This window comes from Hemicordylus capensis, chromosome 4 (genome assembly GCF_027244095.1).
Source record: "Hemicordylus capensis ecotype Gifberg chromosome 4, rHemCap1.1.pri, whole genome shotgun sequence".
Lineage (NCBI taxonomy): Eukaryota > Metazoa > Chordata > Lepidosauria > Squamata > Cordylidae > Hemicordylus > Hemicordylus capensis.
Window position 1 is genome coordinate 130,226,863 of NC_069660.1, and position 15,530 is coordinate 130,242,392.

Consider the following 15,530-nt stretch of genomic DNA (forward strand, 5'->3'; position numbering starts at 1 on the left):
ATCTTTAGGAGATCCAAGATCATTCACAACATGGGTAATGTGCCTGAGCAGTAGCCCTGTGGAAGGCTTTCATAGCTGCTCTAGGTGCTCTGATACTCTGCCCTTCATGCACAAAGCATGCTCAGTATCTTGGGCAGCAGAGCAGCACCTGTAACTCAGCTTCTGGTTGACCTTGAGAAATCTGTTCTTGTTTGGAAACATTGAAGGTAAGCAACTAGGCATAACATCCAAGCAGTGGAAAGGCTGGGCGGGTGTTGTGAATGATCCTGGATCACCTAAAGATCACCTCTTTAAGGTAAGCAACCTGTTTATCTTTATGGTGATCCGGGATCATTCCCAACAATGACTGAGCTCACCAAGAGGTGGCAGGGTGCGAGGATGTTATCAAAGAACTCTCTTTAAAACTGCCCATCCGAAATTAGCCTCAGCTGCTGTTTGGATATCAATGGCATAGTGCTTTATGAATGGTAGGTTAGAAGACCATGGTGGTGTTTTACAGATGTCCATAATGCTAATTCCAGACATATGTGCTGCAGACGTAACCACAGCTCTGGTGGAATGAGCTTTAATAGTTGGAGGAAGTTTTACTCCTTGAAATTTGTAACACAGGAAAATGAGCTCTATAAGCTAATGAGAAAATATTTGTCTGGAAATAGTGTTGCCCTTATTGTGACCCCTGAAGGTGACCAATAGCCTCCTTGTCTTCCGAAAGCCTTTGGTTCTATCCATATAGAAAAGAACAGCTCTATGGACATCCATAGAATCGAGAGATCATTCCTGAGCGGAGGTAGGATTCAAGTAAAATGCAGGGAGAATGATATCCTGGTTCATATGGAAGTCAAACTATTTTAGGTGTAAAAGAGTGGTCAGTCCCCATTACTATTTTATCAGGAAAGAATTTGGGCGGGGGGGGGTCTAACCTTAATGCAGTCGATTCACTGACCTTCCTTGCAGATGTTCTAGCTACCAAAAAGGCCATAACTTTAGGGTTAACAATTTCAGCAGGGCAGAGTTTGAATGGTGCCTCTGTCAAAGAAGAAAGTACTAAAGAAAGTCTCTGTGATTCTATTGACATTCTCGTTGGGGGAAACAAGTTGTTAATGCCTCTTAGGAACCTCTTGGAATCAGGGTGAAAGAAGAGTGTGTTAGCGTCCCACTCAGGGTTAGTAGCTGAAAGGGCCACCATGTGAACTTTGATATAAAAGTTAGAAAGTACCAGCTGTTTCAGGGAAGTAAGATAAAGCAAGGCTTTTCTTAAGGAGGCCCCAAAAGGGTCAAAGTTTGTGTTTTTTGCATACCAAGCGAATCTTTTCCATTGCAAGAGTAATTGCACCTAGTGGATGCTTTTCTGTCATTTAGTAAAATGTTGTCTAGTAATCCAAGAAAACCTTGAATGGGAGGTTTTCTATTTTTTTCCTTTCCTATCCAATTTAAGATTTGTAGATCATAGCCAAGCATGGCATTGAAGATATACGGCTACTGCTAGTGAACGTGATTCTGTTTCAGTCAGATGTTTTGCTGTGCTCAGATGTTAGTAGCTTATGTCTGCTGACTTGGAGAGTATGTCTTTAAAGCTTAGATTTCAGAGTTTCAGGAGCATCCTTGAGGTCTTGAGGCAAGATACCAAATAGAACATAAAGTCTAGTTTTCTTCCTTTTCTACTGGAGCAGGACGTCTTCTACCAGATTTGCTAGTTGAGGCACAGTCTATGACAAGTTAGTTTGGAGGAGCATGCTTGAAGGGAAAAAGGACAGTCTCCCTCTTGCACCCTATAAAAATTCTCAAGACGCTGAATAGGATGAGGGTGTGTCCCAAGAGGATTTGGAGGAAATTGGCAAGAAAGGTCTTTGACTTCTGGGGCTGGAGATTTTAGACTTTGACTTCTAGAGCTGGAGATTTTAATTCCAAGCCCAAGACTTTTGCCATTTTGGCTACTTGAAGACAGTATGATTTTGTTTCCTCTGTTGTGGGATTAGAAGGCTGGTTTTGGATATTTTCACCTGGCAAAGGCAAAACTTGAGGTGTAATCATCATCTGATTTATCCTTTTCAGGTATTGCGGGTTGATTCTAACCCCTTAAAGGAGGAAGGAGCTGGATATCTGGAGACTTTGGGTGAATTTGAGAATCCCGTATTGGTCCTTGTTCTAAAGGGGACTGAGGAATAGGAGGTGGGTTTGAGGGATTTTTAAAAGTAGCAAGTTCCTTCTCAGGAGGCCTGCCACTGTGGAGCAGAATTAGCTTTGAGTTTTCTCTGCTTCCACAGTCTGAATTAGTCCTAGTCATATGGTAATGATGGAGATGACATGAGATAAGGATCTCTAAATTTCCCAAACCTGAGAATATAATCCGGATCTAGGGCTCTAGAGGAGCTCCAATAGTCCCTTACATTTCCTATAGGAGGAATAGCCAGGCATAGAATAGTGATATCTCTCTTTCCAAGTAGGTATATGTAGGAAGGAGAGGAGGCTGGTTGTACTCTAGGAGGTGATACTGATGGAATTTTTGGAGTCAGTACTAACCAGTACCCAGGTCCTCATCAGCATCCAAACCATGTAGGGGAAAACCTTAGACGGTGGAGCGACGGTGTGTTATTCATAGAACTCAGAATTGATTCTATATCTTGTAGCAGGGGAAGATCTTTGGACATCCAAGGTATAGAGAGAAAACTGATGTAAAGACAAGGTGTGAAGGTAGCACTCTTTGCTGCTGTGGTATGTGAGACAAGCCGAGGAGAGGACGATTGAAGCTGTATCATGGAGGTGTTGACAATGTTGGGTATCATCAGCAATGTTGAAGGTTGGGCAACAGGAGAGTGAGTTGTCCTCAGTACTAGTGTCGATATTGATATTGGCTTAGGTGTTGGTGTCAAAGTTGGCTTAAGCATTGGTATTGGCATCGACACTGGCTTCAAGGTCGGTATTGATGCTGGGGGTGAGATTGGGGCTGATGTGATGTCCAAAACCTGATTCAAAAGGTGACTCTGGGAAAGGTGGCAGCATTAGAGGAAGCTCACTGAACCACAGAAGGAGAAGGGGTTTGATCCTCAATCTCCAAAGAACCTTCTATGGATAAAGTGTCTGATGTTGGAGGTTGAATTGGGTTCGTGGAGAGAGGAGTTCAATGTTTGTCCCAAGCAGCTGTCAACAACAGACAGTAGGCTGATGCAGATGTCAAATGATTTGAGGTCTCCGCTGGGGTAGTCAACTTCAGGATCGATGTCGAGGAGGAGTTCTTATATTTAGAGACTGAGAACGATGAGGAGTCTTCCTCATAATGTTTCCACTTCTTATGGTGTTTGTGATGTCCTTCCTTAAAGACATCATGGGGCTTCTTTAAAACCTCCTTAGAGTGCACTGAGTCGACATGCTGGGTATGGGAGGCTCTCTTGGATAAACGTCTTCGAGTGTCAATTGTTAGGCGAGATCGAAGCCATGGATGTCAAGGGCAACGGGGAACACAGCATCTGTGTCAGTGGGTGTAATGCTTTTTCATATAAAGCAGCCCTAAGATGCAACTCTCTACTTTTTCTGGTCTTCTTAGAAAAAGAGGGCCGCAGATCTTACTTGTTCGGACAATTTGATCTTCTTCCAAACAAAGCAAAAACTGGTTGTGCTTGTCTGAAGACAGAAGAGTCCTCCCACAAGAAGAACACTTTTTAAAGGTTTTACGAGCATTCATGAGTCCAAAACGATAAGAAATAGTCGAGAGCAGTCCGAGTCCAAGCCTTAATATCCAAACCAATTTATTTGAATACTCACAGGAACATAGGTGAAAACGAGGCACACACTGTGGTGGTCCAAAAAGGAAATTAGCTATAGGCGCCCAAGATACCTAGCTCACTTTCTGCATGAAGGGTGGAGCTTCAAAGCACCCAGAGGAGCTATGAAATGCTTCCACAGGGCTACAATGCAGGCACATTACCCATGTTGGGAATGATCCCGGATCACCATAAAGATTAAGAGGTATCTATCACATAACAAAGAGTGAGATATTTTGCTTTGTATTTTCCTTCAAGGAGCATATCCAAGTTTTTCATGTGAGGAATTCAGTCCCATATGGCAAGTACAAGAAATTGCACTGCTGAAGAGCATGCATGGACTAGGTGGTCTGCTCATAAGGCCTTTTTCAACCTCACAGTTCTAAAGATCACAAACTAATTATAGTAAGGCATATGCATGACATATTGTTTCTATGGCAATATGGATCAATGAAACACAGTCATATAAAAAGTATAGCTAACCAAGCAAGAGCTTTTTCAGTGGACTGGAAATAAGCAAATCACAAGTCTTGAGCATAAAAACCAAACACACACAATTTATATGAGAATTGGCTCTAACATTTTGCAAATTCCATCCTCAGAGAAACAGCTCCAACATCACTTTCCCAGGGATTTTTATTCTGACATAATAGCTTCATTTGCCCAGATGCTCCTCTCCCCTGCCTAGAACGAGTACAGCCAGTTAGAAACACAGGCAGGCACCTCATTGATCCACCTTCTTTCTCTCCAATGTGGAAGCATTCTTTCAAAAGCACACTCCTGTATACTACTAAAGAATGTCTTCAAAGAGGGAAGTCTATCAATGGCAACTAATCTGAGGACTATAGGCCACCTCCAATCTCAGAGGCAAGATGCCTCTAAATACCAGCTGTAGGGGAGCAACAGCAGGAGAGGGCATACCCTCACCTCCTCCCTGTGCCCTTCTCAGAGGCATCTGGTGGGCCACTGAGTGAAACAGGATGCTGGACTAGATAGGCCTTGGGCCTGACCCAGCAGGTCTGTTCTTATGTTTTTAATACTGAATATAAGAAGAAAGCAGGGACTCCAGAATATGTTGCACTAGAAAAAAATGGATATGCATTTGGACATGCATTTGGATATGCATCGGGAAGGAAAGGGAAGCACTAAACTGGAACTCTGCTGTACTTGGTAAATAGCAGACTTGTACTACAATAGCAGCAATATACTGCAATAATGAAAAACATGCCTTAGAAAAATAGGCCCATTTGAATGTTCAACAAGACACTACACACACTTTCTATGATTTTGCTTGTTTGAAAAAAGACAGAACAAACAAAACAGACCATCTTCTGCACAAGCTAAGAAACCATCTACTGACTTGGAGCATGTAAAATAAATAGGGTCAAGATAACCTAACACACTTCTATTTAAGTCAGATACGTAAAGAAAGGTCTACAAAATGGTGCCTCATGGGGTGAAAACCAGTATACTCTTTATTCTGGTGTCCCAATATCCCAAAGATTTGAGTCACTACTGAACGCAACTTAGAATTCTTCATTAAACAGTGATTTGAGTGGCCTAATGGTGCAGCAGGGAAGTAACCTGCCTAGAGAGCAGGAGGATGTTGGTTCGAATCCCCGCTGGTGTGTTTCCCAGAACAAGGGAAACTCCTATATCGGGCAGCAGCAACATAGGAAGGTGCTGAAAGGCATCATCACATACTGCGCAGGAGATGGCAATGGTAAACCCCTTCTGTATTCTACCAAGAAAACCACATGGCTCTGTGGTCACCAGGAGTCAACACCGACTCAACGGCACAACTTTTCCTTTCCTTATTTATTTATTTGATCTCTATGCCAACCTTCCAAAATGGCTCAGGGCAGTTTCCTGAAGGCCAATAAAGAATTCAGATTATGGATTTCTGCAGGGAGTGCATTCTACAGCCCAGGAGCAGCTACAGAGAAGGCCCGCCTCTGAATCGCCACCAGATGCATCGGTGGTAGCTGGAGACGTACCTCCTCAGATGACCTTAATGTGCGGAGAGGATCATGCAGAAGAAGGCGCTCTCTAAGGTAACCTGGACCTAAGCCGTTCAGGGCTTTAAAAGTAATAACCAGCACTTTGCATTTTGCCCAGAAACATATCGGCAGCCAGTGCAACTGTTTCAAAATAGGCATGATATGGTCTCTCCAGGTTGCTCCAGAGACCGGATCTCCCACCCACAGAACACCCCCCTGATCTGAACAAAAGACCAAATTGAGTGTGTGGCCAGCAACATGAGTTGGTTCAGAAACTAATTGGGATAGACCCATAGTTGTTATGGCCACTATGAACACCTGAGCCACACCAGAGAAGCCAGCCGCAAAGTGGGTACTGAAGTCCCCCATCACCAAAAGCCTGGGAGACTCCAACACCAACTCCGTCAGCTCAGTTAGGGAGTCATTTAGATCTGTTTTTATATTTTAGCATAATATTTTAATTGTGCAATTTTTATAGCCCTGTTTTAATTTTTTCTATGTGAGCTGCCTTGTGGTTGTTTTTAATGAAAGGTGGTATATAAATTTAACAATCAATCAATCAATCAGTAGTCCCCAGCCTCAGAAATACACACTCAATATAAGTCAACTGTCCCACAGGGGCCCTGGTAAGGGAGAAGGTATTCTTATGGACCACAACCACTCCACACACACCCCACACACTTCCCCTAGCTTGTTTCACAACAGAGTAACCCGATGGGAGAAACTGAGCCCACGCTGGACCACTCGCCTCCCCCAACCAGGTCTCAGTTATACATGCCAGGTCAGCTCCCTCATCCATGGTCAAATCATGGACAATTTCGGTCTTATTCTAAACTGACGTGGCATTGCAGAGGAGCAAGGCCAGGCTCTGTGGGTAGTTGGAGCTGCTCCCCAAGGCCTGAGAGTTGACACAGCAGTTGGAAGTGGAAACAGTTACTAAATTACTAGTTTCCCTTCCCCTGTAACAGCCAGCTGCTCTGCCAGAGCCAATTCTTCTATTCCCCACCACTACAGCAACAGTAAGGACACATTTGTTTATTTCCGAGGACATTTTGGTTCTGATGTGTTAATAAGAACCCTGCACCATTTGGCAGCTATGAGGGGAAAATGTATTGGTCTTTCCTAACTATTCTTGTTCATTATTGTAAGTTCGCTTCTACTTCCTTCAATATCTCAAAAGCTATCAAATAACATTTTTTTTAACTTATTGACAGTCTGAGTTTCAACCTATATGTTATTTTGATTGATCAGCTAGTAACTGATAACATATCTAGCACTTGCTGCTTCTACAAAACACCTTTCAACCTACTTTGTCAACCTACCCCACATCTGGATTGTGCCCAAAAGCAAGGCTTTGTAACACTCCAGATGTACCAAAAAATCTTAAGATACCGGACTACATTGCTTACTTTGGGCAATATTACAAGCAAATAAGAATCAGTAAAAGGTAAAGTGTGCCGTCAAGTCGATTTCGACTCCTGGCGCCCATAAAGCCCTGTGGTTTTCTTTGATAGAACACAGGAGGGGTTTACCATGGCCTCCTCCCGCGTAGTTCTGGGTAAATGTGCTTTGTTCATCTAAAAAAGGCAAAGAAGTCTCTCTGGCAGTCTAATATCACATCTTTCCAAATTACATTATCTGTCTTTAGTCTATACATCTGCTCACACTCTCAAACAAAAAAACCCGGGAATGCTTAAAATCTAACTCATTATTATTCAGGAGGTGAAAACACAATGTTGTAACCAAGCAACAGTGCAAGAGCCTTTTGAAGAGATTTTCTGGTGTGTTAGAGATAAGATGGGAAACCACTTACCAGGAAAGCACCTGCATACACACACATTCTGTTCATTTCAATTGGCATTGGTGGGAGGATCATAACTGCAATGACTAATTAATATGCTGGTAGATAAGCAAGCTTCTCTAATCTTTACTATTACCTTAAAATTACTACTACTACTACCTTAAACACAAGCCTCGATAATATGCAAAAACAATAATATTCTAGAAGCAGCACAAAACAGACAGGTAAGATCTACAGCTGATTCCATCTGTATTTGAGTATATCTGGATTTATTGATATGATATGGCATTTGTGGTCATTTAAAATTTAAACTATTCCACAAGCTTTGAAAGGAAGAATGACTAGGAACAACCAACATAAGGCAGTTGCAACAATGTGGGAAGGTGGAATCTATCATGTCCCAACACACAAGGTGGCCCTCGGGAATGTGTTTCTATTCTCAAACAGCAGTTCTGGAGAAAGGGGAGGACAACAGAAGCATAGGGAGCTTGCCGGAGGCCATAGGACAAGCTCAACCTGCGGCCCCCTTCCCCTGTGGTTGTGTGTGCACGCTAGTGCGCAAAACCCACCCACCCTGCGTATGACACCATACGTGGGGGTAGCATGGTCACCAGCAGCAAGACAGGTGAGCTGCCTGTCTGCTGTACTGGGTGCTTTGTTGCACACCGCTGAGGTCTTTCTCTGCCCAATCAAATTCAATAGTGCATGAATGAAGCGCCCAGCGTAGCATGGCCAACAAGGGACTCTGGTGGCCCCCCAAAGGGAAAGCAAGAGTGAGCTTCTGCTGGCTCCCGGAAGTGCTTGGGGTCGTGGCGACTAGGGGAGGCTTGTTCTCCTGTGCTCAAATGGTGGCCACACACCTGGAGAGCTGTTAAAATTGCTGCAGCACTCTTGTGCAAGAGTGGCCTTGCTTAAGAAATGGGGAAGCTAGAACTGCATACATGCTTTTATCAGAAGCACGCATGCACCATTAGTGAGGATGTTGGCCAATATGTTCACAAACGAAGATCATGTGGTAGGCTGTCATCAGTAGCACCTATATTTTGGAACTAGTTCCAGCTACAAAACAGCAGAGGATGACATTTAAGCATCCCCTTTTTAAAGAACTTTAAACGACATATAATGATGGACACTTCATATTTCTATTTTCCTACAAAATCAAAAGCTAGGAAATTGAAAATTAAAGTCTTTTTTTTTTTTTAACCAAAGGAAGCAAACTCCAAAGTAACCAAAGAGAGAAAATATGACAAACACACACCTCTCTCTCATGTGCTGCTTTTTGGCAAGTCAGCACCAATCCCTGAGCCTTGGTTTAGAGATTTGAACTGTGGCTAAAATAAGCAATTACAAGTTGCTTTCAACCCAACAAATACATCTCCTTCCAGGAAATGAGAAGTCATCCCACATGATTCTGGGACACCATCTAATTTCCTGATGCAACACACCCCTGCAAGATAAAAAGTAGTGCATTATTCTCCTGGCAGTCATTCTCAGCGTGCAGATGCCTCGGGTTCTTGAGGGTAGGAAAGGTGGTGGTGCTCCTCTTGCTGGCTAAACAAGTAATGACATGTCCAAGGGGGATCTAGTCCCCAAGCACCTTAACAAGAGAGAATGCGCCATCTCTCACCTCTCTAAAGTTAAATTGAAATTTCTGAAGATGGCAGAGAAAAAGAACTCCTCTCCTGGAACACAGAAAGAAATCAATACCAGGTCTTCAAACCTATACATTTCCCTCCTAGAATTTAAAGAGCCAAAGTTTGTCTAGAACATTTCTGCAGCACTAAGGAATAACTATTACTATAGACCTGATCCTTCTTGGACATCAAATTCAAAGTCTTCTTTGCTTTCAGAAGCAACAAAGAAAAATCTGTTTGCACTCCCTTCATCTGTATAAAAGAGTCACAATGACCAGAATACACACAGGTTCAAACTGTCTATGTACTTCCTGTGTTAGAATAGACCATTTAAGGTTAAGAGACACCCTTACCATCACTTGTAAAGGTAAAGTGTGCCGTTCAGTCAGTGTCAACTCCTGGCAACCACAGAGCCCTGTGGTTGTCTTTGGTAGAATACAGGAGGGATTTACCATTGCCATCTCCCACACAGTACAACAACATTAATATAAAATTAAGCAAACACTAACATTTAGACCTAGTTCTTGCAACAGGCTCTACAGCCTAGTTCAGATGCAATGGGAAAACATTCTTTCCTGCTACATAAAAAAGTCCGGGAGGGTCATGGGCTCACATGCTCCCCACTCCTCTCTCACATAAGTGCAGCCTTGCTGGATCAGGCCCAAGTTATCTAGTCCAGCATCCTGTTTCTCACAGCAGCTCACCAAATCTCTCTGGGAAGCCATACGGCCAGGAGATGAAGGCATGCTCCTCTCCTGCTGTAGCTTGCCTGCAACTGGTATTCAAAGGCACCCTGCCTTTGAACTTGGAAGTAGCCTATAGCCTTCAAGACCAATAGGTATTGACAGACCTGTCCTCCATTAATTTGTCTGGGCCCTTTGGAAAACCATCCAAGCTGGTGGCCATCGCCACATCACATGACAGAGAATTCCACAGATTAATTATGAATTGTGTGAAAAATGACTTCCTTTTCTTAGTCTAAATTTCCTGGCAATCAGATTCATGGGATGACCTCTGGTTCTAGTGTTGTGAGAGAGGGAAAAGAACTTCTCTCTACACACCATGCATAGTTTTATAAACCTCTGTCATGTCATTCCTTAGTCACCCTTTTTTCTAAGTTAAAAAGCCCCAAATGTTGTAGGCTTTACCTTGTAAGGATCTCTAATCTAGATCCCTGATCATCTTGGTTGCCCTCTTCTGCACCTTTTCCAGTTCTATAATATCCTTTTTGAGATATGGTGCAGGGCCATAGCTTTGTATAAAGGCATTATAATATTAGCAGTTTTATTTTCAACCCCCTTCCTAGTTATCCCTAGCATGAAATTTGCCTTTTTCACAGCAGCTGTGCACGCATTTTCAATGAGCTGTCCGCCAAACCTCCAAAATCCCTCTCCTGGTCAGTCACTGACAGCTCAGACCCCATCAGTGTACATATGAAGCTGGGTTTCTTTGGCCCAATGTGCATTACTTTAACTTACTTCATCCATATGAGAAGAAGAAATAAACTTGTTACTTTGTGTTGATATTAACCACAATTCTGCATTATCTCTGAACCTGGGAACTAGTTTACTTCAAGCCACAGTCATGGAAGAAACCAGGATCTGAAAATCAAGTTTGATCCTGGTTTGTTTTTCTTCAGCCATCTCAGCTAGTTTTCTGGTACTAAGTAAAAGCTCTTCTATTCCAACAAGCCTTTTCCTGAAGGATTCTGATCTTTTTTTCATATTGCTGCTAGTGGTTTCCTGATTGTTTTAATTATGTTGAGTTTTGTTACTAGATTCGTTTTAATTTGTTGCAGTGAAATATATTATTTTTATGTAAGCCACCTTCAGCACTTAGGTGAAAGGTGGGGTAGAAATGTTTAAACAAAAACAAATCTTAAGCGATGTAAGCACTTGCTTAACTCTTCCACTGAAACCAATGGTACTTCAAAGTGCTTACTTTTGGTAGCATTGTGCCATATTTTAGTATAAAACAAAAACATATTTTTTTTAAAAAAGGGTTTGTGGAAAATAATGAATTTTGCAGAATGGAATCTAATAGCAAGAATTCGGCACGGTTGCTGCCACTAGAGATGTGCCCAAACCACTTAGGGTGCCATGTGTGTGCTGACGCTGCATGCAGGCTGCTGGGAGCAGCGCTGCAGCCACGCACAGCCTTTTGAAGAGCGAGTGCCATGCCTGGAAAAGCAGTGGGGTGGTGGAGGACTAGGTAAGGTCCTGCTTACCTGCTTTTTAAAAGAACTGCCCCTAGCTGCATGAGCCACATGCACATCCCTAGCTGCCACATCTACATTTGGATAATAATCAACATCCTACGTTTTCAATTTCAATTAAAGGAAAACAGACTTTAAAACAAGAGCTCACATGGTGACCATTTGTTTCCAATTTAGAATTCAAACTAGTAAGGTATCCTGTTATTCTGCCAAGTTTCTAAATAAAGTAATTTAGGTAACTACATCTTCATTTTGCTGTGCACAAACGAAAATTATATAGTACTCAACTGAAGAAGATAATCAAACAATTTAAATAAACTTTCTTGGGTTTCCAAATCAACGAACTCACTCCAGAAATTCTGATGTATTGTGTTTCAAGAGAATGGTTCAGAACTGGAAATACGCAGTATGGAAGCTCCACTTCTTGCTTCCTCTGCAAGAAGTTAAACTAGTTCAGAAGTATTGCATTAAATTGGTCTAGAAGTATACCACACAGTTTCATATAAAGTTGCACCTAGAATACGAGTGTATTTGGGTGGAAGGAAATGCTCTCCTATAATGAGAACAAAGGGAATTAATCTTTAGACAGTTAACTGTAAATGGAGAGGAAGTAAACAAGAACAAACTGCTTCCTCTTTTGCATCAACATTGGCAGATTTAAACAGAACCTTTAGTTTTTGGTGCAGCTATCCACATTAATCCTGTATATTAATGGGATGCATCACATTATCAGCTGTTTACCAGGATTATATATAGGCTTAATGTGGATAGTTGCACCAAAAACTAAAGGTTCTGTTTAGAATGGAATGCACACAGATGTGGCAGCTATCCAGCATAAGAGCAACTGTCTCATCCAAAAAATGTTGAGAATCAGAACTGCATTAAGATTATTTAAATATCAGTAGTACGTACTTTTTCCTCCCTCCTCTAGCACCTTCTGATTAGGAGATCATTCTGATTAGGCCTCCGGGGTACCAGAAGTAGGAATCTCCTCGCCCACCTGCTATGGATTCCTCCTTCTGGAGCAGCAACAGCAAACAGCACCAACGTTTTGATATAGGGAGATACTCCTATGTGGCACCTCAGTGCTTTGGAAGGGCTCTCTAAGAGTGAGGTTGCTCCTGGCCTTTGCAACCACCCAACACCTGCAGCCTTGCACTAGCTAGAAAAGTGCACTAGCAACAGGACTCCTCTTGCATTTCAACTGTGGTCAGATGAGCAGTGGTCACCACTGGGGTACTTGCAGGTGCCCCCCACCAACCACTATGGAAACAGCAGAGGCAAATGCAGAAGAGCTGGAGTCTTCCTTGACATTTCCACCACAGGTTGAAGAGGCACAAAAACAGTTTGTATCTTCAGCAGTACACGAAGCTGCAATAGAAGATTCCAAGACACAGAGTGGCACGCACAGTTCTCCCCTATGTGTGCACATTTTTGCAGCCACAGAGAGAAGATGTAGCAGAAGAGTTTTAATTAAGAAGCTTTTCAAGCATCCTTCCAAACAGCAGCCACACAGTAAGAAAATGTGGTAGTCCACAAAAAGACAAGGAAAGCAAGTAATAGTCCTCAACACAACACTATTTAAGAGCAACCATTTAAAGAGACATATGGGTTGAGGTTGTCCAGCTCTGCCTTATTTGCTTTGCATCGTGTGTGTCACAGAGCCTGTTGTGTCGCAAGCCTCTGTTTACATGTTCCAAACCAAGAACATGCCTCTGCTTGTGCCCCAACAGCAAGTGTAGGGGAATAAAGTTCAGGCTGACAGGAAGTCTACAGTAAAACATAACAACTTACCCAGTTCGGACAGGAAAGAAAAACTGGTTATAGCCAAATGGATCAAATGTATTTGTTCTTCCAAGACTGAAATCCTATTCATGCTTTCTTTGAAGCAAAGTCCACTGAGATATATGAGAATTACATCTAACTAGAATGGACTGGGATTCGGCTGCAAGAACGTATCTTTAAGAGTAAACAGAATTTTAAAAATAACTTACCTCAGTTGCTTTGCATAATTCTGTTCAATCTCTATCCTCTCTTTAACAAATTTTGCATATTTTTCCAGGAAGTCAATACCCCATTGTGTGTGCTTGTCTAAATTGTCAAATTGATCCTTTAAAAACAAAAAGGAAAAAACTGTGTTATAATGGCGGGGGGTGGCTGTCCAAATTCAATAACACCCACATGCACAATATCTCTGAAACAGTTCGTGTTCTTGTCTTAAATAGATTTGGTTGGCTGAAAATACAGGCATAAATCACCATTTTCTGCAAACACAGCTGAATCAAAGAATTCAGTAATACAGTAGATACCTATTGGAACAGCCTTGCTGAATCAAACCAAGGGCCCATTTAATACAACTTCCTGTTGCCAGTAGTGCCTGGACAGATGCCTTCAGGAAGTCTACCAGCAGAGCATGAAAGCAACAGGCCTTCCCTGTCACTCCTCCTGCCCGCTGCCGTGTCCCGCAGTTGCTATCCAAAGGTAGATTCTGGTATAATGGGAAAACATGGTTTCCCTCCATGTGGATTCTGAATGAGCCTGGCAGAGCTGCACGCTTCCCCCAGCTCAATCTTCCTCTTTTGCATGCCAAAGGAGAAGAGTGAAAGCTTTTGGTGTTCTTTAATTCAAATCAGTTAGGTAAAGCAACAAGATCAAATTGTGGTTTCAGGTCCTGGTTAGAAACCTAAATGTGATCAGAACTAAACCAAAGTTCTGCAGGCTCACGCTACCAACAAATGCAGAGGACTGTGGCTTGGTTCAAATTGATCCTTTAAAAGCAAAGCACACAATTCCTGGTGACCCTACCCTGAGGCTGATCAGGAAAGCTGAAGGGCTTTCTGAGCTCAGGCAAAGCCCCAACCAGAATCCCTCCTTAGTGCTGGGCGCTTGCTAGACTAGCTGCTCAAATGCCTCCGTTCAGGCAAGTCACATTCGAAACGTAAACAGCAGGGGGAGCGGTCTCAAAAACCCAAACAATCCAAAAAACCAGCAACCTTTTTACGCCAGATATACAACATCCTAGCTCTATGTCGCAGCAATTAAATTTGAAACAAGGCATTGGAAATGTGAATGGCACCCTGCTGTCCATGTAGGGACTGTGGTGTCACAACGCAGGAAGTGTGGAAGCACACTTCTGAGATACGGCGTGACCCCATTGCAGGGTCTAATCTGAAAGCACCCAGGTGGAGGAGTTTCCTCAGGCTGCGAGGGAGTTAATCGGCTTTGTGACATTCTACATCTCCTCCCTCTTGGCTACCTCCCCTTTCATTAGCAAGTCCTCACAGTTGTGGCAGGCAGTTTCAGCCATCTCCTCCACCACCAATCCATGCTCCATGCCCCCTTTCCCTGCTCATGCTCCTCTCCTGCCCTATGTGAGTCCTAATATTTTTGAGTACCCTATGCTGCAGTGGAGTTCAATGGGCTCATCAGTGAGTAGCAGTTCAGTGCACAGACTCAAAGAGAAGGGAAAGACAAGACAAACAGAAATCTCTACATGAAAGACTACATGAAATCTGCTCATGAGCAGCAAGTGGCTCTCCAACCAGAACTTTTAACACTTATTTAGTACAAACAGTTCTGAGTTCACCCATAATTGAAAATCACACTTCAGACTGATTTTGGAGTTGGTCATATTTAAAAAGATTGCCTCATTGTGGATTCAGCTAAAACACTCAAATAACCTAGTCATTAACTACTTATTTTAAACATTCACTCATCTAATTTTAAATTACTTCTCATATCTAAATACAGTTCAAGGTTATGACATAAGAAACATTAAAAAATACTAAAGGGAGAGGGTGAAGAGATGCAAAACTGCAAAGGCAAGCCTAATTTTAGCTTTGCAAACAACCAAGGCTATCAGGTTTATGTTATTCTCTCCATCATATCCAACATGCATGGCAATACTGACCAAGCATTACACCTTAATTAGTCTCAGCTATATGATTATAAATTGCCCAACATCTTCATTTCAACACATATATTCAATGCACCACCAAGAAGGAATGTGAAAGTATGCCACTGACACACTTCAGTACTGAATCCTTAAAAACCAGCTTCGACATAATAGGGTTCTACACTGCAAGAAAGTTGACCATCTCCAACTCAGGAAAACTCTTTGCA

The 15,530-nt window shown here is 42.5% G+C and overlaps 1 protein-coding gene across 3 annotated transcripts in view; it reads right to left on the bottom strand.

Moving 5' to 3' along the window:
• Positions 1 to 15,530, bottom strand: part of FNBP1L (formin binding protein 1 like) — a 108,524-nt gene that overhangs the window by 50,618 nt on the left and 42,376 nt on the right. For all 3 annotated transcript variants that reach the window (XM_053244765.1, XM_053244766.1, XM_053244767.1), the window contains exon 2: positions 13,403 to 13,518. In XM_053244765.1, coding sequence (XP_053100740.1) covers positions 13,403 to 13,518 — 116 coding nt within the window. The remainder of the gene's footprint in view (positions 1 to 13,402; positions 13,519 to 15,530) is intronic.